This window comes from Neoarius graeffei, chromosome 12 (genome assembly GCF_027579695.1).
Source record: "Neoarius graeffei isolate fNeoGra1 chromosome 12, fNeoGra1.pri, whole genome shotgun sequence".
NCBI classification, from domain to species: Eukaryota; Metazoa; Chordata; class Actinopteri; order Siluriformes; family Ariidae; genus Neoarius; species Neoarius graeffei.
Window position 1 is genome coordinate 11,517,585 of NC_083580.1, and position 26,903 is coordinate 11,544,487.

Here is a 26,903-nt window from a genome sequence, read left to right on the forward strand (position 1 = left end):
TCAAAGTTGATTGGTTCCTGATTTTTCGGGAGCTTGGAAGAGCTGTAGATAGCTTGCCTGGCCAGACTAGGGCTTTGGAGAACGAGGCCGCTATGGTCATTTGTTTAGCTCGTAGGCAAGTAGTTCGGAGTTTAAGAGACTCTTCATACTGTACCGGGTGAGTTTTCAGGTGATGGAACATATTTGTCGTGCTGCTGCCTTTCGTGATGACAGGTTTTTTTGCACACTTTACAAACTGTGCATTTGCTGTTCCATGTCCTCCTCGCGATATCCAAAAAAAAAATGCCAGATGACTGACCCCTTACTAGTTCTTTCAGGACCCAATTCGTCCGCTTCCATTTTTAATTTGTCGCTGAAATTGACAGAGCTTACACGGTAGCCTATGCAACACCAGCGATTGCACGAACTGAGTCAGCGGTGTAAACCGAAACTAGAAAATCTTCCCGCTGGCAGCGTTGCCAGATACTGCTGACGTTTTCCATCCCAAAATATGTTCAAAACCCGCCAAAACGCACTTAAAACCGCCCAATCTGGCAACACAACCGAAACTAGAAAATCTTCCCGGAAGTTCCATTCAGCACCGAGATGTCGCCCGGAATTGGTTGGCGAGTGCGTGACGTTGTTATTATTATTATTATTATTATTATTATTTTAAACCCTTAGGCAGCCTCTCATGTTACTGCCTGAAGGACAGGGAGAAAACCACCGGAAAAGGTTTTAAACAAACGCAACAAACACAAGTCGGAAGATGACCATAAAATACTCTATAGTTACGATATAATAATTTTATGTATCGCACACAGAATTTTCAGCGATTATATCGAGGATATTCGATATATTGCACAGCCCTACCGTAAGGATACTAATAAATGGACATATTACTGTATATAAATAGCCAAAGATTACAACATGTATGAAGAATGCCTGCTTGAAGTCAACGAACTTGTCTTTATTCATAGGCCAGAAAATATAGTGTAAAGTAGACTCGATTAACAGCGCTGTAGTTCCCGCGTTGTCGAATTTTGACGTATGTACTGTACAGTACCAGTCAAAAGTTTGGACACCCCTTATAATTCAGTAGTGTTGTTTTTTTTTCTTTATTTTTATGAATTAAAAGACACTTCATGTCTTAAAGTAATGATGGATGTCATTTCTCTTTACTTAGTTGAGCGGTTCTTGATGTAATATGGATTACTACAGTCGTGGTGTGGAATAGGGTTGTTTACTGTTTCCTGTTTGATCACAAACTCCTTAAGAAGGCAAGAAACGCGTCCATTAATTCTTTTGACGAGGCACACGTTAATTGAAAAGCATTCCAGGTGACGACCTCATGAAGCTGGTTAAGATAACGCCAATAGCGTGCAAAGCATCATCAAGGGTAAACGCTGGATACTTAGAAGAATCTAAAATATGAAACGGTGGCCACTTTATTTGGATCGCCCGCCGTTTTCTGCAGTTCTCTAATCAGCCGATCCCTTGACAGCAGCACAGTGCATCAAATCCTGCAGATACAAATCAAGAGCTTCAGTTAATGTTCACAATGTTCATCGATCAGAATGGGAAACCTTGTGATCTCAAAGTGTGACTTTCACTGCAGCATGGGTGTTGGTTTGAGCCAGATGGACTGATTTGAGTATTTCAGAAACTGCTGATCTCCTGGGGTTTTCTAGCGTGTCACAGAATGGCGCGAAAAACAAAACAAACAAAAACATAGAGTGGGCGACAGTTCTGTGGGTGGAAACAAACGCCCAAGTGAGGTCAGAGGAAAATGGCCAGATTGGTTCAAGCTGCCCGGAAGGATATATATATATATATATATATATATATATATATATATATATATATATATATATATGAGTGATTCGACGCTTATGGGTACTGAAATGGGGACATGAACTTATTTTTAAAAATTCACCTAAAACCATTTCTTTTTTTACCATCAGGTCACAAAACATGTAATCTTTAATGAATGATATGTTAAAAGAGAACTTTAATTTTCTGAGATGTAATAAAAACATATTTATATGCCAAAGTCAAGCCTATGAGTTCCAAAATGATGTCTGTTACATTACTTCTGTTACGATTGTCCATCTCGCGTCTGTTACAAATTAATTACAATCTAGCTATATACCATGTTAATCTTATTGAAAGAATGTGTATGTTTATTCTACTACACATGTTTATTAATTATATTTGCTAAAACATCACCTTCCTATGTTTCAAAAAGTAATTCTACATTGTTAAAATTGAGAATATATATGTCCACAACACTTCTGTTACGTTCTGACTTTGGCATATAAATATGTTATTACATCTCAGAAAATTAAAGTTCTCTTTTAACATATCATTCATTAAAGATTACATGTTTTGTGACCTGATGGTAAAAAAAGAAATGGTTTTAGGTGAATTTTTAAAAATAAGTTCATGTCCCCATTTCAGTACCCATAAGCGTGGAATCACTCTCATATATATATATATATATATATATATATATATATATATATATATATATATATAACTTCCTCATAGCAACTCTCTACGACCGTGGTGAACAGAAAAGCATGTCAGCTGCAACAGCAGAAGACCACATTGGGTTCCAGTCCTATAGCCAAGAACAGGAGTCTTATGGCGTATTCACACCTACGTTGTTTGGTCCGGACCAAACGAACCAAATTTCCCTTGGTCCGGACCTTTTGGGTTGGTCTGAATACAAACCACCGAACTCTGGTCCGGACCAAACAAGCGGACCGAGACCGAGCTGCAAGGTCGGACTCGGTCCGGACCAAAGGAACCCTGGTGCGGATCTTTTGGAGGTGTGAAAGCAGACCGGACCTAATCCGACAGTTTTGCTTTTTTGTACCTCGGGAGCTTCCGTCGTTTGTCGAGCATTATGGGAAACAGAGTCTTGACACTCCACCGCAAAGTGCAAACACTGTTTCGGTTGTCAAGGGAACCTTACAACAGTCGTTCAGTCATTCAGACCAGTGGCAGGCTAGACTACAGAGTACAAAAAATGAGTAGGGGGCAAACGTGGGCTGAGGAAGAAACGCGTACCCTTGTGGATATATGGGCAGATGTCCACATATCTGAGCTTTTGGAGAGAACACACAAAAATGCCGACGTGTTTGCTGTATTCAGTGAGAAAATGAAGAAGGGGTTCACGCGCTCCCCAGAACAATGTCGGCTAAAAGTGAAGAAACTCCGTCAGACCTACATTAAAATCAGGGACATTCTTTCAAAAAGTGGCGGTACTAGCAACGCAAAAAAGAAATTCATCTATTGCGTGAAGAGCCAGAACTGTCACAACATGATGTGCGCTCATCAGCGCTATCCTCCGTAGCCGCCTTGTCCTTTGAAGTCGTCATTGATAAATTACTTGTACAACAGCATAGTAATCGCACAATTGTGAAAACAGTAAAAACTGGAAAAAACATATAGCTTTGATGACATTAAAAAGAATAACAGCACGGAAAGCCTCCATGACTACTTTTGAACTTAACGCTTTGTGCGCGTGTCGTCTCTGACCAATAGCTGAACGACCTCAGGGCGCGTGGCTTTGTTGACAGATTTTGGTCCGCTTACTAAGCCCATGTTTACATTAGACCTTATCAGTGGATCATCAGATTAACGTTTTTAAAACGATTTGCGTGCACACAGCAACACCAATACACGATTTGCGTGCACACAGCAACACCAATACACGGATACGCTCGGCTCCGCAGGCATCCTGCGCTCCAAATCACTCCGCCCTGAACAGCGAGTGCCCTCTGGAGGGTGCGCACTCCGGCCCTGCGCAGCTCACATAGCGCGCGAGTGAAGTGCACAAGCTGTGATTCGGGACTGAGCCGCTGTGCGCAAGTCACTTACCACTCACAAGTGGAAGGATGGCAAGCCTAAAGACAATCATAACTACACAATGGGCAGTATTTGCATCAGTATTTGCAGTATTTTTATACTTTTATACTCTTTAATGAAAGGTGATAGATACAAGGCGAAAGTCCGCACCGTTTTTCAGCAGTCGCGTCACATGACCAACGCCAGCGAATCAGGAAGGTGGATGTCACAGTGACGTTGTCCAATGACGACGCCAGCTAGAGCTCAGCACAGCGTATCCGCGTATCCTCAATGTTTACACAGCACCGGAGCTGACACGATCTGGATTGAATACGTGGACGCTGGCGGATTCCCGTTTCCCGGCGGTTTAATGTAAACGGACAGTGCATCCGCGAAGAAAACGAGACAGATACGGTCTAATGTAAACTTGGCCTAAAATGTACAGTGTGAAAGCGAACCGCACCAAAATGAAAAAATAAAAAAACCATTTGGTTCGGACCAAAGCAAGTGAACTATCGAACTATCCTGGTCTGAATACACTCTGAGAATCAAGAACAAGGTCCATAACTGCTGTAAAAACACAATAAATTGTTAAACTCCAGTCTCCACAACTAATAACTGCACAAATTGTAAATAGCCAAGAATTACAACACGTGTTTTTCCAAAAGACAAAAGCTGATCCGTATGGTCCAGGAAACGCGATCTAAATTTGAACACCAACAGTGCTTTATTCAGATCAACACACACCAGTCGTCCAGCTCGTCTGGGCTGCCAGATGATTGATGATACTCACATCTATTGTTGAACCCAAACCCTTTCCAGCCAGCGTTGAAATGAGACACCATAATGGGATGATTACCTTTTCTTTGCACGATAGAGCTTTGTCCTGTGACAGCATCTGGCTTTATGGTGCATGTTTCCCCAGTGATGGAGGTGTGTGCTGTCACTGCTTCATGTCTCGATTATCCCCCCAGAGTCCAGCACCCGAAAAGTAGTTAAACATGCTCCCAAACAGCAGGGTTGTTGAGCATTTCAGGCTCGCAGATCAAAAGGAAATGGACAAAATGACAGCTTTGGACACCAAAGTGTGAATTACAGTTGAATTTCCAGCTTTAGAGAGAGGTGTCGTATTCCAATAAACACAGGGATCGGACATGTAGTATAGGAGCATTTGGGCATGTCCAGAACCGAAAAGCTGTTCGACTGATTCCACCTGTTCTCGGCTGCAATCGCATCGAAATCAAACTGGCATGATTGAGTGAGTAAACTCCAGGGGCCTGATTCTCACTGCTCTTAGATGCAATTCAGGATCTATCACTACTTTTTAACATCAGTACTGGACCATTGTGGTTCAGTGTGTGTTTTTTTTTTTTTTTTCTTCTGGTTTAGTTCTCGACCTACTGACGATTTTATCTCATGCTGCCGTTCAAATGCTGAGCTTATTATTTAAATTAGTATCATGATATTTTGGCTATTTATTGGCACTAGAGATTTTTAATTTTTTTTTTTTTGCCTTTACAATCCGTTCACTAAAATTGTGCCAAGATTTCAGCTGACATTGCTATTGTATGGAATCAATTTTGTGCCAAAATGTTCATACAATACTTTTGAAATATCAAACAAAAAGGACAAATCAAAATACAAACAAAAAGTCAATTTTTTTAGACTGGCAAACAAATTATTCGTGTAATCGTGCAAAATATCAGTCTATTGCTCTTCAGAAACCTTTTATTTTTGTTCCGCGTCTTTCTCAGTTCTGTTTGACGTAATTTATTTTGGTTGCGATTCCAGCTTTCTCGTTTGCGCTCCCTGACTTTTTGCTCGCAGTTTCGGCACAAACTTGACGTGTGGGTGGGCTGTCCAGGAATGCATTCCCATTGGCTAACTTGTGTTTGACTGACAGCTACGCTCAGCCATTCCCTACTCGGATTCTGGCGGACTGTTTGACGAGTGACCGATCCATTGACGGTAAGCAAGGAGCGAGTGGACTTCAGTGGCGACTATGATACTGAATTAATTCAACAAAGTGTAAATTCAGTATCATAGTCGTCACTGAAGTCCACTCGATCCTTGTTTACCGTCAATGGATCGGTCACTCGTCAAACAGTCCGCCAGAATCCGAGTAGGGAATGGCTGAGCGTAGCTGTCAGTCAAACACAAGTTAGCCAATGGGAATGCATTCCTGGACAGCCCACCCACACGTCAAGTTTGTGCCAAAACTGCGAGCAAAAAGTCAGGGAGCGCAAACGAGAAAGCTGGAATTGCAACCAAAATAAATTACGCCAAACAGAACTGAGAAAGACGCGGAACAAAAATAAAAGGTTTCTGAAGAGTAATAGACTGATATTTTGCACGATTACACGAATAATTTGTTTGCCAGTCTAAAAAAATTTACTTTTTTTTGTTTTTTTGTATTTTGATTTGTCATTTTTGTTTGATATTTCAAAAGTATTGTATGAACATTTTGGCACAAAATTGATTCCATAAACTTCCAGCTTGATTTTACATCAGCATTCGAAAGCGGGCGCGCGTGTCTTTTGACAACGTTGGCAGATGTCGGTCACTTTGATTTCCGCTGTACGTTTTGCTTCCGTCCTACGATGTCTCGTACAGGTCTCAACGAATCTTGTTTACAGCCGTTGCTTTGACATATGGACTGATATATATTACATAGCGTATTTCAGACACTCATAACTTGCTATAGCAGTGACGAAATAGCGATCAAAAATGCATTCCTATGTTTAATAAAATTAGAATTTTGATGATTAAAAAATTTGCCTTCGGTTCTCCTTTAATTTATTGAACAACACGTAATGCTTGTCGTTTTTTTATAGTTACATTCATACAGAAGTTAGTTCCTATTATGTCTTGCATTATAGCAGCTATAAACAGTCGTTCCTTCACCAGCCACTCTTTTTTTCTTCATTCAAAAACAAAACATAGTGTGTCGTGTTCACCAAAAAAAAAAAAAAAGAGAGAGACTTTCCTGTGGTGGAAAACCTTTTGACCATTACAAAGCACTGAAGTATCACCGATTTGTACATTTTCCTTCAAACTATAGCAGTTACGAAAGAAGCGGTAACGTATTCGAACGAGCACGTAATATAAACCTGCCGTTTGAATTGCAGCCGAACTAATAACACATCCACATCCATGTTGTTTAGAAAATTGTTCAACACGTTTTGACCAGTCAGATTCAGATAAGCGATCTCGTCCACGTACTGAGTCAGCAGGACTGCAGTGGGATCCACAGGTTTCCAGCATAAAGTGCTGGCAAACCTGAAATACAACGTTTTGTATTCCTTTGTGTTGTCCTGAAACTAATTTATTCACTTGTTTGGTGTACATTCGCAGCAAACATGGCAGCGCTGTATTATGGGTACTGCATGCTGCCTGATGGGACATACTGCCTGGCACCACCACCACCTGGCATTGACGCCAGCACCTATTACAGCTCGATGCCTGCTGGCATGATACCCGCTCACTCTGCGTCCCCAGCTCCTCCACCGCCAGGCACGACACCTCCTCCTGACTCTACTCTTACAGACCAATCAGCTCCAACAGCTGCCGCCGCCGCTGCCGCTGCTCTACCCCCAGCGTCTGCTCCCGTATCTCACGCTACACCATCTGCTTTCTACACCACGAGGTATGTGTACCTGACACCTGTGAATACTTCAGTCTTCTGGTGAAACATCACATGCTGCTTCTGGATTTTTGCTTTTATCTGAAGCAGGACATCAAGTAAACGATGTCTTAAGTGGTTATTGTACTATGATGATAAAAACCTGTTGGATGCCAAGACATGTATGGGGAAGCCATGGCCAAAAGGTTAGAGAAGCAGCGTTGGGACCAAAAGGTCGCCGGTTCGATTCCCTGTACCAGCAGGATTGGCTGAAGTGCCCTTGAGCAAGGCATCGAACCCTCAAACTGCTCCCCAGGTTGCTCTGGATAAGAGCATCTGCTAAGTTCCATTAATGTAACGACGACGTGTGTTCTGGAACACGACCGCTTTTGACCAAAGTTGTTTCTCCTGATACTTTTACATCTCCAAATAATTCCAAAACGCCATCCGTTCGCCGGCATTTGATTATTTGCTAATTCCCGCCCATGACTCATGGTTTTCATACAGCCACAGGGCTGTCTGCCCTCTTCTGCATACATGAGCGCTCGGATACCTCCGATTGGCTACTCTAAGGCCCAATCCCAATTCTAATTTCTACCCCTCCCCCTTCCCCTTGGCCCTTCCCCTTGGCCCTTCCCCTTGAAACTGAGCTACAAGGGATAGAGCTTGAAATTCAACCCCTACGTATTGGGATAGCCCTTCAACGATCGCATACGTCATCGCGTACCTCCGTCAGCGTTTACGTTAGCAAAACGCGACCAAATGCGTCATTGGCTGCGACCAGCCGCTACAGTCAGAGCCAGAGGCAGAACCAGAAATCTTTGCTGGCAGGGTGTGATTTGTTAACTAACACCACTGAATGGGATATCTTTGGCGCTTCGTGCACCACATCCGACAGAATGAGATGTCAGAACACTCATGTAAACAATAAAAGCGAGAATAACAGAACAAAACGTACGCAGTCAAGCAACCGAAAACAATACTCACTCCCAAAGCTTTTTAGCAGCAGCTTGGATTTCAGAAATCGCTGCTCATTCTCAGCTCGAAAGCGAATCAAGCGGCGTGTTTCCTCTGGATAACAACTTAAAACACGTAAATAATGGAGAAAATACATTTATGACAATCTTTCGCCGCGGGAACCGCCATCTTTCTGAAATCCGCATGAAATCTCGCTGAAATCCGCATGGCATTGTGGGAAATCACTCAAACCCCTTTGTTCGGAGTCAGCTCCAGGAAAATCTCCGTTTGGAGGGGTACAGAAGCCCTACCCCTTCCCCTCCCCCTCCGCGTTAACTGGGATTGGGATACCCCTACCCCTTCACGTGAACGCGCAAAATGGAGGGGAAGGGCCAAGGGGTTGGTCCAAGGGGTGAAATGGGATTCGGCCTAAATGACAGGAGAAAGTAAGTATGCCAACCTTTCCACCCAGAGAACCCAGCTAACGTTTCCCCCTTGGACTCCTGGCCATGGATACTGTGGCATTATCAGGATCCGAGCTTGCGTTGACTGGGTGAAAGCTTTTACTGTTGTGCCACTTCCAGACCTGGCATAGGAATTTTTTTTTTTTTTGAACCCGACCACACCCAAATTAGTGAAGCAAGTTCTGAGATAAACGTGCTATTGGATGGGTGGTGTAGTTGTTGAGATGATTAACAGCTAGAAGTGACCGTCTTGCATCTTGGACGCACAGGGAGTTCGCACGTCCTGGTGGTTTTAAGCTCCCACCACACCACGGAACAGCACGCTTCTCCATCATCTGACAGCTTTAAGTGATTTTTACAGTTTTGAAGTTTGACCATGTTGGTAACTTGGCGTGCCGATTGAGGAAAGCTGTTTCTCGTTCCGCAGTAAACCTTTCTAATGGTAGGAAGCTTTTGGGAAACGATAACGATTCAGCCATAAAGCTTGGGTATGTTCTCAATGGTGGACATTGAGCGGTGTCCACCAGTGGTGGACAGACTCTTCCTGTCTCTGTTCAAAAGCATGACCAAGTTGGCGATTATCACACGTCCATCTGTCCACAATTCACAAAAATCGCTACTCCTCCTTGAGTTTTCAGTGGATTTTGATTCTGATTGTTTTGTTGGGAAGATCTAATTTGCCCCTTTTCCACCAAAGCAGTTCCAGGGCTGGTTCGGGGCCAGTGCTTAGTTTGGAACCGGGTTTTCTGTTTCCACTGACAAAGAACTGGCTCTGGGGCCAGAAAAACCGGTTCCAGGCTAGCACCAACTCTCTGCTGGGCCAGAGGAAAGAACCGCTTACGTCAGCGGGGGGGCGGAGTTGTTAAGACCAACAACAATAACAAGACCGCGAAAGGTCGCCATTTTTAAGCGACGAGAAGCAGCAGCTGTACAAACGCGAAGTCATCCATTATTATTATTATTGTTGTTGCTGCTGCTGCTGCTTCTTCCGTGTTGTTTTTGCTACAATATTCGCGCCAAGGTTTATGCAAACGTAGCGACGTAACTGACGTATACAGCGACGTAATGACGTGGCTTCCCTTAGCACCGCGAGCTATGGAAAAGCAAACTGGTTCTCAGCTGGCTCGCAAGTTGAACGAGTTGTGAACCAGCACCAGCACCGGCCCCGAACCAGCCCTGGAACTGATTTGGTGGAAAAGGGGTAATTGTTCTCATGAAGAACGACTTGGCTAATTATAAATGAGTCTGTTTCTCATGGTACAGTTGTGTGAGCTACTGCGTCGCTGACACTCTGGTGTTGCCATTATTATTATTATTATTACCTTGCCTGCGACGGGGCGAGGTATTGTAATCAGTGTGGTTTGTTTGTGTGTCTGTCTGTTAACAATCTAGCGTCTAGAAGGTTGCACCGATTTGACTTCAAATTTTCAGCGTAGTTGGGCAATGGTCCGTAGATTACCTGATTAGATTTGGGGGTAATCGGGTCAAGGTCACTGGAAAGGTCAGCCTTTCGGGCAAAATAACATTTTTTCCATTATAACTCAAAAGCGGTTCCCGATAGACAGATGTTTACTATTATGAGCATATCTCGCATATGGCCTTTCATTTGGCACCGTGACCTTGAAAGGTCAAACTCAAGGTCACGGATTTTTCAGACGGCTGTAATTTGAAAACGGTTGATGGCAGACAGATATTTACCATTAATCAACTTATAGGAAGTGCGATATGGGCTTTGATTTGGCACCTTGACCTTGAATGACTTTGAAATGTCAAGCTCAAGGTCATGGATTCTCATAGGACTGTAACCTGACAACTGATGATTGAGAAATATTACCATCATCAACATATACAGTGGTATGCAAAAGTTTGTGCGCCCCTGGTCAAAATTGCTGTTACTGTGACCAGTTAAGCAAGTCGAAGATGAAACGATCTCCAAAAGGCATAAAGTTAAAGACGACTCATTCCCTTTATATTTTAAGCAAAAACAAATTTTTTTATTTTATTTTCATCTTTTACATTTTCAAAGGAAAAGGGCCCTAAGCAAAAGTTTGGGCACCCTGCATGGATAGTACCCAGTAGCACCCCCTTTGGCAAGTATCACAGCTTGTAAAGACTTTTTGTAGCCAGCTAATAATCTTTCAGTTCTTACCTGGGGGATTTTCACACATTCGTCCTTTCAAAAGGCTTCAGTTCTACAAGTTTCCTGGGCTGTCTTGCATGCACTGCTCTTCTGAGATCTAGCCACAGATTTTCAATGATGTTTAGGTCAGGGGACTGTGAGGGCCAGGGCAAAACCTTCAGCTTGGGCCTCTTGAGGTATTCCATTGTAGATTTTGAGGTGTGTTTTGGATCATCGTCTTATTGTAGGACCCGTCCTCTTTTTAACTTCAACTTTTTTACAGATGGTGTGATGTTTGCTTCCAGAGTTTGCTGGTATTTATTCGAATCCATGCTTCCCTCGACCAATGAAATGTGCCCTGTGCCACTGGCTGCAACACAACCCCAAAGCATGATCGATCCACACCCATGCTTCAGAGTCGGAGAGGTGTTCTTTTCCTGGAATTTGGCACCCTTTTTTCTCCAAACATACCTTTGCACATTGTGGCCAAAAAGTTCTATTTTGATTTCATCAGTCCACAGGACTTGTTTCCAAAATGCATCAGGCTTATTTAGATGCTCATTTGCAAACTTCAGACGCTGAATTTTGTGGCTAGGACGCAGGAAAGGTTTTCTTCTGATGACTCTTCCATGAAGGTCATATTTGTTCAGGTGTCGCTGCATAGTAGAACAGAGCACCACCACTCCAGGGTCTGCTAAATCTTTCTGAAGGTCTTTTGCAGTCAAACAGGGGTTTTTATTTGCCTTTCTAGCAATCCAACGAGCAGTTCTTTCAGAAAGTTTTCTTCATCTTCCAGACCTCACCTTGATCTCCACTGTTTCTGTTAACTGCCATTTCTTAATAACATTACGATCTGAAGAAACAGCTCCCTGAAAACACTTTGCTACGTTCTTGTAGCCTTCTCCTGCTTTGTGAGCATCAATTATTTTATTATTCAGAATGCGAGGGAGTTGCTTAGAGGAGCCCATGGCTGTTGATTTTAGGGACAAGTTTGAGGAGTCAGCTTTGAAATCTGCATCATCTGACTAATTAAGGTCTGGAACCTTGGTAAAAGTTACCTGAGAACTCAAGTGTATTGGGGTGCCCAAACTTTCGCACGGTGTTCCTTTTCTTTTTTCACTCTCCAATTGTACAAAACAAAAAAATAATACACAAATCTTTCAGAAAACGCTGAAAAGAAATGCCTCGTCTTTACCTTCATGCCTTTTGGTGATCAGTTCATCTTCTGCTCACTTAACTATTCACAGTAACAGATGTTTTCAGGAAGGGTGCCCAAACTTTTGCATGCCACCGTAGGTATAAGATAAGTGCTGCCAGGTGAGGTTTGTTTTGCCTGGCAACACTTGTTGTTTTTTAATTTTGCAATTTTTTTGACTTCACGTCTGTGCGCAGTATTCGGATCGACGGTGCTGCCTCTCAATATCGTCCCCTCATATCTCCAGTCCTCAAGGTTGCCATGACAACTAACCAGTGCTTATTCAAGGATCCTCACTTGAATGGAACGATACATCAAATAATCCACCTCCTGCTGTGACCTGGCATTGTTTCGTGCCAGAAGCTCACATAGTTTTCGTGTTGCACCCTGTTCTAAATATTTGCATCAAAGTCCTTAATAATGAATGAGGGGGTTTTGGAGATGCTCAAATTTGCGAGCAATCCAAACATTCCCTCCTCTCTCTCTCTCTCTCTGTCTGTTATTCAGCTCTTCCACCCCTCAAGCGAGCGTTAGCCAGCCTTCTTCTTCTTCAGCTACAGCGATCATCCCTCCGCCGCCAGACATCCAGCCTGTCATAGATAAGCTGGCTGAATATGTAGCCAGAAACGGAGTGAAGTTTGAGAGCAGCGTGCGTGCTAAAAATGACCCACGGTAAGAATCTTCAACCTGTCCCTCTAGCCATGACTTCTTTTTTTTCCTCCTTAAAAAAAAAACAAAAACACAAAACCCCTCACTTTGATTATTATGTGTAATAAGGAGTAACACACACAAGTGCGTCCTGTTAGAGGCAGGATAATGTGATGCAACCTGATGCACTTCCTGAACCGAACTTCCAATAGTTTATTCTTGTTATATAACAAAGTTGGCAACAGTTACAATTCTATTTAAAAAAAAAAAAAAAAGTACTTTTTATCCGTTTATAGATACATTTGTGAGTGATGCAAGTTAGTTCCTGTTGTTGTGGTGGAGAACTCGGTTACAGTTTTCTCCCTGACTCGCTGGCATTAGCAGAGATGCCAATCACTACGATTCGTGCGTAGTCACTACGTTTTTGACAGTAGCACTACGAGGCTACGACCGTCTGTTCAGTTTATATGGGATTCATACGATTTTAGCATGGATGCGGTTCGAAACGCGTGGATCTATAAGGGTTCACGATATTTTGCTGGTGTTCGGTAGCCTGGGAAATCCCATGCTGCTTTGCACAATCGTTCCAATCTGAAAAGACAGCATGGAAACTATGGTCTAAAGGCTCGCCTGAGTTAGGGAGCCAATCAGAGAGTGGGGAGGGGTGGAAAGACGGTGACGCGTACTACTCGACAAACGGAAGCTTGTAGTTTATTTGGGACTGTTTACGGATCACATTTAACATGGCGGCGAGCGATACGAACCAAACTTTCGATCAAGCTTTAGACACTGTTCTGAATAGTTTAGAGCGAAAGTTTGTTTTAAAAAAAGAACAGCGTTTGGCGTTAGTCTATTTTTGTTTTGCCTTCTCTTCTTCGCCTCTTCGTTTTCGTCGCTCTAACTACGTCACCGGGTACAACTGCCATGATTGGCCATGGGCTACGTATACGCCAAATGATAGACATTCGCAACGTCCAATAAACGGCCGTTGACGATCGTAAACCACACCTCCCCGACGAGAAATTCAATAGGCGGATTCCAGACCATATTTCACTTGTGATATGGTCTGGTGTTAACCAGACTAGGTGTTCGGTACATTTGAGGCCAATTATCGCTTGATAATTCAATGTTTTGACCGTATTTATGGTCAAAGTTTGCTTCGATGGGCGCCGCCATCTTTGTCGACAAGCGTTCTGCGCATGCACGAATTAATTATCGATGCCGCGATGGAATGTCGAGCAGCTCGTGTCACTAGTCGGTATTGAGGGGCCGTCGGGGTGTTGTAACCTCACAAACTATCGCTCAAAACATGAAATCAGGGTTGTTATCCGCCCAAAACACCATGTTCCGAATATGCAATGAACATTTCACGGTATATTCGCGAAAAGAAACGAAACAGTCGGAACTGAAACGGTCGTCTTCTGAAGTAAATCAATCAGAACTGAATCAGTAATCTGACTTGATATTAATGAGATTAAAAGTGAAAGGAAGTTGATAAAAATTAAAAGTAATCAAAGTGACTTGACATTAATCATGGGAATAAAAAGGAAATGGACATGTTCCAGTACAACTATTTGAGTATTGCTAATTGAGTGTTCCAGAATGTTCTCTATAAATATTGATGGCATGTAATCTGCATTTGTTTCGTAAACTACAACCCCGATTCCAAAAAAGTTGGGACAAAGTACAAATTGTAAATAAAAACAGAATGCAATAATTTACAAATCTCAAAAACTGATATTGTATTCACAATAGAACATAGACGACATATCAAATGTCGAAAGTGAGACATTTTGAAATTTCATGCCAAATATTGGCTCATTTGAAATTTCATGACAGCAACACATCTCAAAAAAGTTGGGACAGGGGCAATAAGAGGCTGGAAAAGTTAAAGGTACAAAAAAGGAACAGCTGGAGGACCAAACTGCAACTCATTAGGTCAATTGGCAATAGGTCATTAACATGACTGGGTATAAAAAGAGCATCTTGGAGTGGCAGCGGCTCTCAGAAGTAAAGATGGGAAGAGGATCACCAATCCCCCTAATTCTGCGCCGACAAATAGTGGAGCAATATCAGAAAGGAGTTCGACAGTGTAAAACTGCAAAGAGTTTGAACATATCATCATCTACAGTGCATAATATCATCAAAAGATTCAGAGAATCTGGAAGAATCTCTGTGCGTAAGGGTCAAGGCCGGAAAACCATACTGGGTGCCCGTGATCTTCGGGCCCTTAGACGGCACTGCATCACATACAGGCATGCTTCTGTATTGGAAATCACAAAATGGGCTCAGGAATATTTCCAGAGAACATTATCTGTGAACACAATTCACCGTGCCATCCGCCGTTGCCAGCTAAAACTCTATAGTTCAAAGAAGAAGCCGTATCTAAACATGATCCAGAAGCGCAGACGTCTTCTCTGGGCCAAGGCTCATTTAAAATGGACTGTGGCAAAGTGGAAAACTGTTCTGTGGTCAGACGAATCAAAATTTGAAGTTCTTTATGGAAATCAGGGACGCCGTGTCATTCGGACTAAAGAGGAGAAGGACGACCCGAGTTGTTATCAGCGCTCAGTTCAGAAGCCTGCATCTCTGATGGTATGGGGTTGCATTAGTGCGTGTGGCATGGGCAGCTTACACATCTGGAAAGACACCATCAATGCTGAAAGGTATATCCAGGTTCTAGAGCAACATATGCTCCCATCCAGACGACGTCTCTTTCAGGGAAGACCTTGCATTTTCCAACATGACAATGCCAAACCACATACTGCATCAATTACAGCATCATGGCTGTGTAGAAGAAGGGTCCGGGTACTGAACTGGCCAGCCTGCAGTCCAGATCTTTCACCCATAGAAAACATTTGGCGCATCATAAAACGGAAGATACGACAAAAAAGACCTAAGACAGTTGAGCAACTAGAATCCTACATTAGACAAGAATGGGTTAACATTCCTATCCCTAAACCTGAGCAACTTGTCTCCTCAGTCCCCAGACGTTTACAGACTGTTGTAAAGAGAAAAGGGGATGTCTCACAGTGGTAAACATGGCCTTGTCCCAACTTTTTTGAGATGTGTTGTTGTCATGAAATTTAAAATCCCCTAATTTTTCTCTTTAAATGATACATTTTCTCAGTTTAAACGTTTGATATGTCATCTATGTTCTATTCTGAATAAAATATGGAATTTTGAAACTTCCACATCATTGCATTCCGTTTTTATTTACAATTTGTACTTTGTCCCAACTTTTTTGGAATCGGGGTTGTATTTGAGTATTTGCTAATTGAGTGTTCCAGCATGTTATCTATAAATATTGATGGTATGTAATCTGCATTTGTGTAGTAAAGTTAAGAAAATAATCTTCACTGTTTGAAAGTTGATTGTATACAAATTACCAGAGAAGTCTTTACTTTGTGTGAATGTGGTGAGAAAATCATGAGTGATTGTGGTTTGGTTTTATTTTTTAGATAATTGGAAGAAAAAAAACCCAAAATCAACAATTTTCTCACCCCAAAACCAACATGTCCCAGTTCGTTTTAGTCACCTGTATTCACTCAGAAAGGCCCTAAAAAAGCACCAATTTCCAAAATTTTTTCCCAGCTGGATTGGACTCGCTACGCGCCCTGCGGGCACTCCGCTCGTATGCATGTGTCACTACACGTTGATTTCACAAAAGGTTGGCATCTCTGCGTTAGAGACTTTTTCCGAAGCAGAAATTCTATTAAATCGATCAATGATGGCATGTTTTAATATTTATTCCGTACAAGTCCCAGTGTACGCTAATATAAAAAGCGTATGCTAATATAAGCCTTGCAGTTTGCACTTCCTTCAGAGTTGCCTCTATACAAAATTCATCAACAGCCATGTGCTATCGTAATAAAAAATTAATAACCGTGTGTTTGGTGTGTGTCCAAAGGTTTGACTTCCTGCAGTCTTGGCACCAGTACAACACTTACTATGAATTCAAGAAGCACTACTTCATTCAGAAAGAAGCCTCAAACCTGCCTCAGGTATCTTTACTCTTCGTTTCTTCCTCGTGCCTCTTTTCGGTGTGGTCGGTTTTTGTTTTTATCAATTCAGGATTGCACGTTGATAGGATTTGTCTGTCAGGTACTGTATGATCGTTTATTTTTGCACACTTTCGTGAAAATACAAGCCACTTTCATCAAACAGCCTTTCAGCATATTTAGTGTTTTGTTTGCTTTGCGGGATGCGGTTGTAGAAGAGGAATGATTTCTATTTCCACTATCCATTTCTTTTCTTTTTGAATGTTTTCTCGAAAGGTTTCTTCTTCATCCTCATCATTATCGAGGTTTTTTTTTTTTTTTTTTTTTTGCGCCAGTGTCGCCTCTGGCTTGCTCATTAGGCACCCAAATCTGCATTCTGTCATGCCTGGCGGACACTGCTTAATTTCAAATCTCAAACACTGTACTGCTGTTTTTCTGTTGTTTTGTGACCGTCGTGGTGCGTTCACAGCGCTTTACGCGAGCAATTGCAGTAGGGCTGCACAATTAATCGAAAATCGCGATTTTGGCTGTCACGATTAAATTAAATTAGTGCTGTCAAAAACTTGACTCAATTTTAACGGCGATAATTTTTTTATCGCGAGATTAACGCTCTGTGACATGATGCCACGCCCCGCACAGCCAGAGTCCTCTGCCCTCCCCCGAAGAGCCACGGTGCTCGGCTTTAGGTTTCGTTTTCCCATCGGCGGCTCCAGCCCCACTTTGCAGTGGCTGTGACAAGACGTGTTATGCTCTGCAATAAAAAAAAAAAAAAAAACATTGGTACAACCAGTGTTCGAACTATGCTGATATTTTCGGGGGGTCCCTTTTTTCCCTTGGGGGGTGCTTGCGCTTGTCTCAGAGCGCGGCTCTCCATCGCGCGCTCACTTCGGATATGCAAATGCTTCCCGTTACACACGATTGCTATGTCAATAAGCATCATTTTGCCAATATTTTAGAGACCCCCCAACATTTCCCAAATCATGTTTTCAAAGGATCTCATGTCTGTTTCAGGGGATCTCGGATCCCCTGAGTACCCCCGCAGTTCGAACGGTGAGCAAGCCCATTCACTTTTTTATGCTGATAAGAGAATTACAATGGTTTTTCATGTGACAAAAATGTGCGATTAAATTGTGAGTTAACTATGACAGTCGCGACATTAATCGCGATTAAATATTTTAATCGCTTGACAGCACTAAATTAAATGAAAATCGCGATTTATTTCCATTTAAAATGCGAGCTCTGCTGCATATCTGATCAAGCACTTTTTGACCAGTACTCCGCCAAACCATTAGGGGGCGAACCGACGCATGTAAGGTTTCATTACTCCGCCTAAATAAGCAAGCAAGCCAAGTGTGCAGAGCTTCAGTGCAGCGGTATCCAGTGTTGCCAGATTGGGCGGTTTTAAGTGCATTTTGGCGGATTTGAACATATTTTGGGCTGGAAAACGTCAGCACTGTCTGGCAACACTGGCGGTATCTTCTTCAAGGGGTGATAGCGTGAGAGTAGGTAACAGATTGAGCGTATTTAGCACTGGAGGCGATGCTGTGACCTGCCTTCGCTCATGTTTAAAGCCAGAGCATGTTGATGGGCTGGTCTTTCTAGCTAAAAACTTGTAGGCCTCAGTATAATGCTATGTAATTGTTGCAATTGAGTTTTCAGTTCCTTCATCCTTTGGTAATTTCTTGGATAAATTTCATTTATTTGTCATTTGGAAATCAGAATTTCTCTTTTAAATTTCATTCTGCACTGAAAGCTGTTCATATTGTTTGTTTGAATATAGTGAAGTAAAATTTAAGTGATTTCCCTAACATCAAGAATAATCGTGATTAATAATCGTGATTACAATTTTGATCAAGATAATCGTGATTATCATTTTTTCCATAATCGTGCAGCCCTAAATTGCAGGCGAGACTTGCACACTATACGATCTTTCTTTCACCTGGAGAGATCGAAGACGGAGCGTGTCTAATCCCCGACTTCTGCTTTTTTTTTGTGAAAATAAACACGAGATCTGTTTATCATGGGATGGAGCAACTGGCTACGGTCGTGTTTGTTTCTGCATTAATGTGTATGTAAGCAAGAAAAAAAAGCAGAAATGATGGAAAAATGTAGAGGCAGTGAAGATCGTGAACCGGAGGTATAATCCAAAGAAACAATCACTTGGGTTTGACGTGCCAAGAAATTTCTTATCGAAAACTTTATCATCGTGCCCGAAGTAGTTTCCTGCAATAGTCTGGGACGTCCATTTTCTGTTCAGCTTGCTACTTGTCGCATTGCAAGATGGTCATGGAGCGATTCGTCGAATTCACGATATTGGGTTCATGATTTGGATTTTCCCACAATGTGTTTTGTTTTTTTTGGTTAACAAAAACTTCAACATTTCATTTTTCTATGCCTCATCAACTTGAATATTCCTTTTGTTAAATAAAAAAAACATTTCTTAATAACCAACAGTATTCATTCACCCACATCTGTACAGGTTGGAGTAAAACATAATAGGCTGTTAATTAAAATATTTCTTTTATTAAAAATAAAAGTTAATAACAAACAGGCTTTTGCTTGATATAAACTTTTATGAACATTTTATACTACCTCTATCTGCTTCTCTTTTCTACGGAAGCCGAGAGAGGCCCTTCATATAATCCTTTTTTTATTCACCTTGTTATCCCGAGATAACGACATAATTAATTCAGGATCTCGAGAAAACAACACAACTAATTCGAGATCTCGAGAAAACAAAACAATTATTTCATGATCTCGAGTAAACAGCTGAGAAATGGTTCATTCAGGTGCGCCAAGAGACTTGTGATATGCTGACTTTGGGGCTATTTGTCGTTCTGTATAGACGCAACTTTGGTCATTAGAGTGTCTGGAATAATCGATCACCTAATAAGGCAATATTTTGATCAGGGGTTGACACAGGGAGAGATTGCATTAAGTCTTTTAATAAGGGATCATTTCAAAATTAGTCCGCGGCACCTCCACAGAAGACTGGCCCAGGGAGAGAATATCTCAGCTGTTTTCTCGAGATCACAGAATAATTGTTTTGTTTTTTCTCGAGATCTCGAATTAGTTGTGTTGTTTTCTCAAGATCCTGAATTAATTATGTCGTTATCTCGGGATAACAAGGTGAATAAAAAAAAAAGGATTATATGAATCATAACATTTCTTACAAGAGCGTGGGATAGAACAAAAGCCAATCATAACAGTTCTTACAAAAGTACCCGCATCTGTTCTATTTTATCGAAACTTGCACATGTTCATCGTCGCTGCCTGCGCTTCAAAAATACGTTTCTCTTTCGTATCGGCTTTTTTACTCAAAACGCCGAATACAATTGACAAGCGAGACGAACCGAAGGTACGTGAAATCGATGCTGGTATAAAAAACAGAGAGAGGACTGACAAGCTTTTGTCTTTGGCCAAAAGGCTGAAGAAGTCGTCGAAATGATTAAATGAAAATGAGAAGTGACTGTGAACTATAAATAATTGTATAAAGTGTACATAGACATTAATTATCCCATAAACTTAGCATTCGTTTGATTTAATACATTGAACATGTATATGATGGTCAGTAAATCTGAATTAACGCTGACAGTTTTGAAAACTTAAATATTTCAAAAGACTTGGAAATCATATGCAACTAATGAGGACATAGGGTGACTGACCTTTTCTCCCTAAGAAATTTTATTTAATATATGAACATTTTGATAATTAATAAAACTTACATTTAATGTGAATTTAGTTTGTCATTTTTATTGATCATAAATTATAACCATACCCTTGAATGTAGAATGTGATTTTATTTTGAATTCGAACAATACTCCTATTGATTTGAAACATATTTTCATGTAAATATATAAAAAAGACAACAGATTTTTTTATCTACTACAGCTCAGATTGCAGGAAAAGTGGTTTGTAAGGCCTTATTTTTCAAAATTTTCCTGGGGGGTATCCCTCCCAGACCCCCGGCTTCGGGCGCCATCTTGTTTTCTGCTTTTTTGGTGACCACCCACTCTCATCCCTGAGTAATGCCATACATCAGCTTTCAGGCCAGGCGGTGATTTTAGCTGTGCAGCTTCAGCCATCTCGTGTTCTTAAGTTTCGGTTTCGTTTCTTTTTATAGCGGTCCTTGCGCGGTCGAGAAAATAGTGCCTATAGCCACCTGGAAGAGATCGATCCACACGTTTTTGAATTGATCTCGTATTTTTTGAACGTGGATCGATAATGGATCGTGGATCGATCTTTTGAACCCAGCCCTAATTGTAGCCTCAATTTTTCAAACATTCTGAGGCTACCGCTTCGCTCCCTCACCATGGTGAGCGCCCTCATACTAAATTTTTCGAGAAACCCCCCTGCAAATACTCCCCCTTCACACACCACACCAATACCATTCATATCTGTATTTGCATTCCCTGTTCAATCTGAATAACCGATGTCATCGAGTTCGTAATCACTGGGCTGTGTGATGTTAAAATTGGTCTTCCCGTTCTCTCAGTTGTTTTTCTCCATCTCGCATGAGGTTGACAGCAGTGCTCTCGCTATGCTGTTTTATCGAACGATTTTTGAAATCTCGTTTCGTTTCCTGGGTGCACGTCTAAGGCTACATCCACACGACAACGGCAACAAGATTTTATTTAAAAAAATATCGCGTCCACATGGGCAACGGATCAGTAAAATATCAGGTACATATGGCAACGCAACGCTTGCTGAAAACGATGCAATACACATGCCACACCTCTAGGGGCGCTGTAAGACGGTCCCATCGGAGACACCAGAACAATAGAAGAAGTAAACGCATGCGCATAAACCCCTTCTTCTACCTAGCCTGGGCCCGCCCATCCTAAGTGTGACGCAACACGAGGGCCTGTTGCGAGCTTAAGGCCAATTTATGCTGACAACCCAGTCCTCGCAGATAGCGTCGCAGACAGTGTCTGCGTAGCCCCCCCCACCTTCACAGACGCTCTGCGCGCACCTCCCAAAAATTGTGACCACCGCAGAAGCCTCGCAGACAGCGTCGCAGACAAGAGGGCTCTGATTGGTCCACTCTACGGCCCAATCCCAATTCTAATTTCTACCCCTCCCCCTTCCCCTTGGCCCTTCCCCTTGAAACTGAGCTACAAGGGATAGGGCTTGAAATTCAACCCTTACGTATTGGGATAGCCCTTCAACGATCGCATACGTCATCGCGTACCTCCGTCAGCGTTTACGTTAGCAAAACGCGACCAAATGCGTCATTGGCTGCGACCAGCCGCTACAGTCAGAGCCAGAGGCAGAAATCTCTGCTGGCAGGGTGTGATTTGTTAACTAACACCACTGAATGGGATATCTTTGGCGCTTCGTGCACCACATCCGACAGAATGAGATGTCAGAACACTCATGTAAACAATAAAAGCGAGAATAACAGAACAAAACGTACGCAGTCAAGCAACCGAAAACAATACTCACTCCCAAAGCTTTTTAGCAGCAGCTTGGATTTCAGAAATCGCTGCTCATTCTCAGCTCGAAAGCGAATCAAGCGGCGTGTTTCCTCTGGATAACAACTTAAAACACGTAAATAATGGAGAAAATACATTTATGACAATCTTTCGCCGCGGGAACCGCCATCTTTCTGAAATCCGCATGAAATCTCGCTGAAATCCGCATGGCATTGTGGGAAATCACTCAAACCCCTCCGTTCGGAGTCAGCTCCAGGAAAATCTCCGTTTGGAGGGGTACAGAAGCCCTACCCCTTCCCCTACCCCTCCGCGTTAACTGGGATTGGGATACCCCTACCCCTTCACGTGAACGCGCAAAATGGAGGGGAAGGGCCAAGGGGTTGGTCCAAGGGGTGAAATGGGATTCGGCCTACATCCGCTGTACACGCACTTCCGCTTCCCTACTTTCCCGGTTTGGTTTGTTTTCACGACCGCCATTTTTAAAAACACGAGCGAAGATGGAGCAGCACGAAGAGTGGTTGATTGAGGAAGTACGTACATCTATACGACTCCAGTTCTAGTCATTATAAAAAAAAAAAAAAGTTCTAGTCATTATAAGTAACCGGAGGATAAACACTCCACTAACCACACCCACCAGCTACTCCTAGCGACTTCGCGCCCCCTTGCGTTGTGCCGGTGAATAACATCGCGCACGCCTATTACTCCCCGCTCAACGATAAATTACAACTGTCTGTGAAAAGCTATCTGCGAAAGCCTTGTCGCAAGAGCATGCAGAGACCTTTAGTCTGGCAAGGCAAACTATTTCCAGCTCTTCCAAGCTCCCGAAAAATCGGGAGCCAATCAACTTTGAGCATCTCCAACGGCCCTGGGTAGAGGCGTGTTCAAGGCACTGACGTAGTAGAACTGCGACCGGAAGCCATAGATTGTTTACAGAATCTATGCCGGAAGCGCTTCATTCACTAGAAACATTACGAACATGGAGCAAGTTCTCATTGAAAACGGAGCAAAGAGCAGCCCTGGAGGTATTTATTGAAAGGAAGGACGTTTTCGCCTTGCTCCCGACCGGCTTCGGTAAGAGTTTAATCTACCAGTTAGCCCCGTCGCGTCACATACGTCAGAGGAAAGAGTGATGTGATTGGTTTAAGCTTCGTCACAGCCTTTTCTGGCTTCGACCAGTAGCAAACTGAGGCATTTCAGGGAGGCGGGTCAACCACGGGCTCTGGGAAACGGTTGGGCTTAATATCTTTGCCAGACCAAACGCTCGCAGAGCTTTGAAGTCGCGTTAGCCAGACTATCTTCTACCCGGCGTGAAGCACTGTCAGGAACAAGCACACAACAACAAGAAGAAGATGGCTGCGACTACGCGAGGAAATCGTGCCTTCTGTGTGTACAAATTAGTTTTATTAGTGTGCATAGTTTTATATAACTTAATTTTCTTATTGTGTGTGAACATTTTGAAAAGCAGTCTTATCCAATAAAAAAAAGAAATTCAAGAAATGGTTCAGTTACTTGTTTATTTAAAAGAAAAGCTGTATACAAAAGTGAACGCAATGCAGTGGTTCATACAAAACAGCGAGAGTGCTGCTTGTTCTAGTCATGTGGTTGTGACGTCATCGTAAACAAATCCGTTCTACTCATCCAGACGACTTCGCAACGGCGCCGTTGCCAGATTTTTCCACTCTGGAACCCGTTCTCAAAAAATATCGTTGCGGGGCACCCAAAACGCCGGTGCCAACGATAAACAATTTTATCAGATTCACCTGAATCCGTTGCCGTGTGGACAGGGCCTAATTTTCAGACGCGTGAAATCCATGATGGATCCACTACGCACCCCTGCAATATTTATTTTCTTGCTTTTTTTTTTTTTCCTCCCAACCAAAGCATAACGCCCATAATGGCAAATATGACCTTATAAATCTGTTATGTTCAGCATATTGGTCATTTCCATTTCGTGAGTGTCTGTCTTTCAACTCACTAGTTATTCTTCATATGGAGCTTGAGATTCTGAAACAAAATATTAAGCGTTGAGAGAGACACACGGGCAGATTTATAAAGCTGTTTGCTTGAAGTGGACTAAGTGGCCAATTTATATTCTGCACATGTAGCGGTCACAGCTAATAAAGCTGTAGTAAATAAACGAGTGCGCCGAAGAGGTGAGTTGGATTTTTTATTTTTTTTTCCCCTCTCCCTTTGAAAAGTAATAAGTGTACGACTCTGTCTAATGTTCGGTTTTGAAGATGTGCCTGACGTGATTGAGAGATCATAGAGCCTGCAGGCGAATTTGCTTGAATGTAGATTTGAACTCCGTGCTCTGAATTAATTTTTCTGTTCGTCGAGTCAGAAGTGTTCATTAGCTAAATTGACAGAGAGGAAATGCCAATCTAGCAATTAGAAGTAAATCAGGTCTTGGTTTGTGTCAATAATCACATTTACAATCTGCTCTGGTAATCAGCATGCGCACTAAATTGATACGGATTTAAATTTTTTTTTTGCCTTTGTGATAAAAGTTCCTGCATGGGCACCGTTTTTGTCCTGAGTTTGTGCTCGTGTGATGTGTTTTTTTTTTTTTTTTTTTCCCCCCCGATTTGAAACACAGCATATATTCCTACTATTCCTATAATTACTTCTCGTAAAAAAAAAAAAAAAAGTCTGAAGGTGATTTGTCTTTTTAAGTCTGTTTCATTGATCGTGTCTGGTTCGTTATTCTCATGCCGCTCAAATCCTCATCCAGCACACGTTTTAAAAGTCGCACGGCTTTAAAACCTACATGTTCCGCAAGTCCGGTGTTGGATCACATCATCACCGTGTCCAAGGAGGATGCTGAGATTGCCTAAGGAAGTGCACAGATAAATTTATTCATAGTTTCTATAGTGCGAAGGAACAACTTGCGTGTGGGTCTGTATGGTGTACGCTCCAACTGAAAGGATGACGAGATTATGCAGTTGATGATAAGGTGAAGTTTTCTGCGAGGAGATGTTTATTTCGCATTTACGAAGTGTTCTTCGTTGTCGGAGCCGATAGTAGTAATACTAATATCTGTTGCTATCAGGAGTAATAGTTATAGTTGGAGCAAAATGAGTAATACTAAAATGCTTCCACAATCATGATGGGAAAAGTGTCGATCTAAAACCCACTTGGTAAACCCCAGGCTTGTAGTACTCAAGTCCGACTCGTGCCCTAATTTTAAGGACTCGTGATTTGGCTTGGACTTGAGCACTGATGACTCTGACTGACTCATAAATTGGAGACGAGGACTCTGATTCATTCTTTCTTTTTTTTTTCATCTCATCTCATCTCATTTTCTTCCGCTTATCCGGGGCCGGGTCACGGAGGCAGCAGTCTGAGCATGGAAGCCCAAACTTCCCTCTCCCCAGACACCTTGGCCAGCTCCTCGGGAAGAACACCGAGGGGTTCCCAGGCCAGCCGAGAGACATGAGGGGTGTTCACACGGCACGTATTTGCATCGATGCTGCACCGATGTATTTTATTGCGATATATCTTACACCGGTGTAAATTTTATGGAGCGTTCACACGTCACAAACCTGCTTACTAGAGAGAAGCGTGTTAGCACCGGTGCAGCCCCATTTGCGTTCACACGGCAGTTTTTGCGGCCGTGCTATACGATAGTAATAATGCGGAAATGAAATATGCACATGCGTGAAAATGTACTTCCTTTTCCCGGTTGTCATGGCATCACCAAGCGCCGGGAAAACAACGTGGATGAAGACACCAGTGTTGCCAGATACTGCTGACGTTTTCCAGCCCAAAATATGTTCAAATCCGCCAGAATGCACTTAAAACCGCCCAATCTGGCAACACTGGAAGACACGCAGTTCTGTTGTTGTTGATAATCGCCATTTTGGAAGCGCAAAATACCAGGATGCAAATTATGCAATGCCCGTATGTAATCAACTCTCCTCACGCGCAGCGAATCTACCCCTGTAGCGTTCAGACGTCCCATTTTATATCGGTGCTGCCCCACAAACTAGCATTTACTCTGGAGTAAATTTCTTAAACCACCTCCCGAGCAGGGTTAGATTTGCACCGGTTTAAGCAGCTTTCAGGGGCTACACCGGTATAACTTTGTACCGTGTGAACGCTCTACCGGGGCAGCCCCGGTGCTACACCGGAGTAAAAGTTGCCATGTGAACACCCCTATAGTCCCTCCAGTGTGTCCTGGGTCTTCCCCGGGGCTTCCTCCCGGGGGGACATGCCTGGAACACCTCCCCAGGAAGGCGTCCAGGAGGCATCCGAAAGAGACGCCCGAGCCACCTCAGCTGATTCCTCTCGATGTGGAGGAGCAGCGGCTCTACTCCGAGCTCCTCCCGAGTTCGATTATTGGCCGAATTCTCCTCTCCAGTACCCTGGAGTAAACCTTCCCAGGGAGGCTGAGAAGTGTGATTCCTCTATAATTGGAGCACACTCTCCGGTCCCCTTTCTTAAAAAGAGGGACCACCACCCCGGTCTGCCACTCCAGAGGCACTGTCCCCAACCGCCACCCGATGTTGCAGAGGCGTGTCCGCCAAGACAGCCCCACAACATCCAGAGACTTGAGATACTCAGGGCGGATCTCATCCACCTCCGGTGCCTTGCCACCGAGGAGCTTGCAAACCACCTCTTTTTTTTTT

General features: G+C 42.8%; 1 protein-coding gene across 2 annotated transcripts in view; it reads left to right on the forward strand.

The window, feature by feature from the left end:
• Nucleotides 1-26,903, forward strand: part of sfswap (splicing factor SWAP) — a 401,543-nt gene that overhangs the window by 114,214 nt on the left and 260,426 nt on the right. For both annotated transcript variants that reach the window (XM_060935514.1, XM_060935515.1), the window contains exons 8-10: nt 7,189-7,480; nt 12,699-12,863; nt 16,750-16,843. In XM_060935514.1, coding sequence (XP_060791497.1) covers nt 7,189-7,480; nt 12,699-12,863; nt 16,750-16,843 — 551 coding nt within the window. The remainder of the gene's footprint in view (nt 1-7,188; nt 7,481-12,698; nt 12,864-16,749; nt 16,844-26,903) is intronic.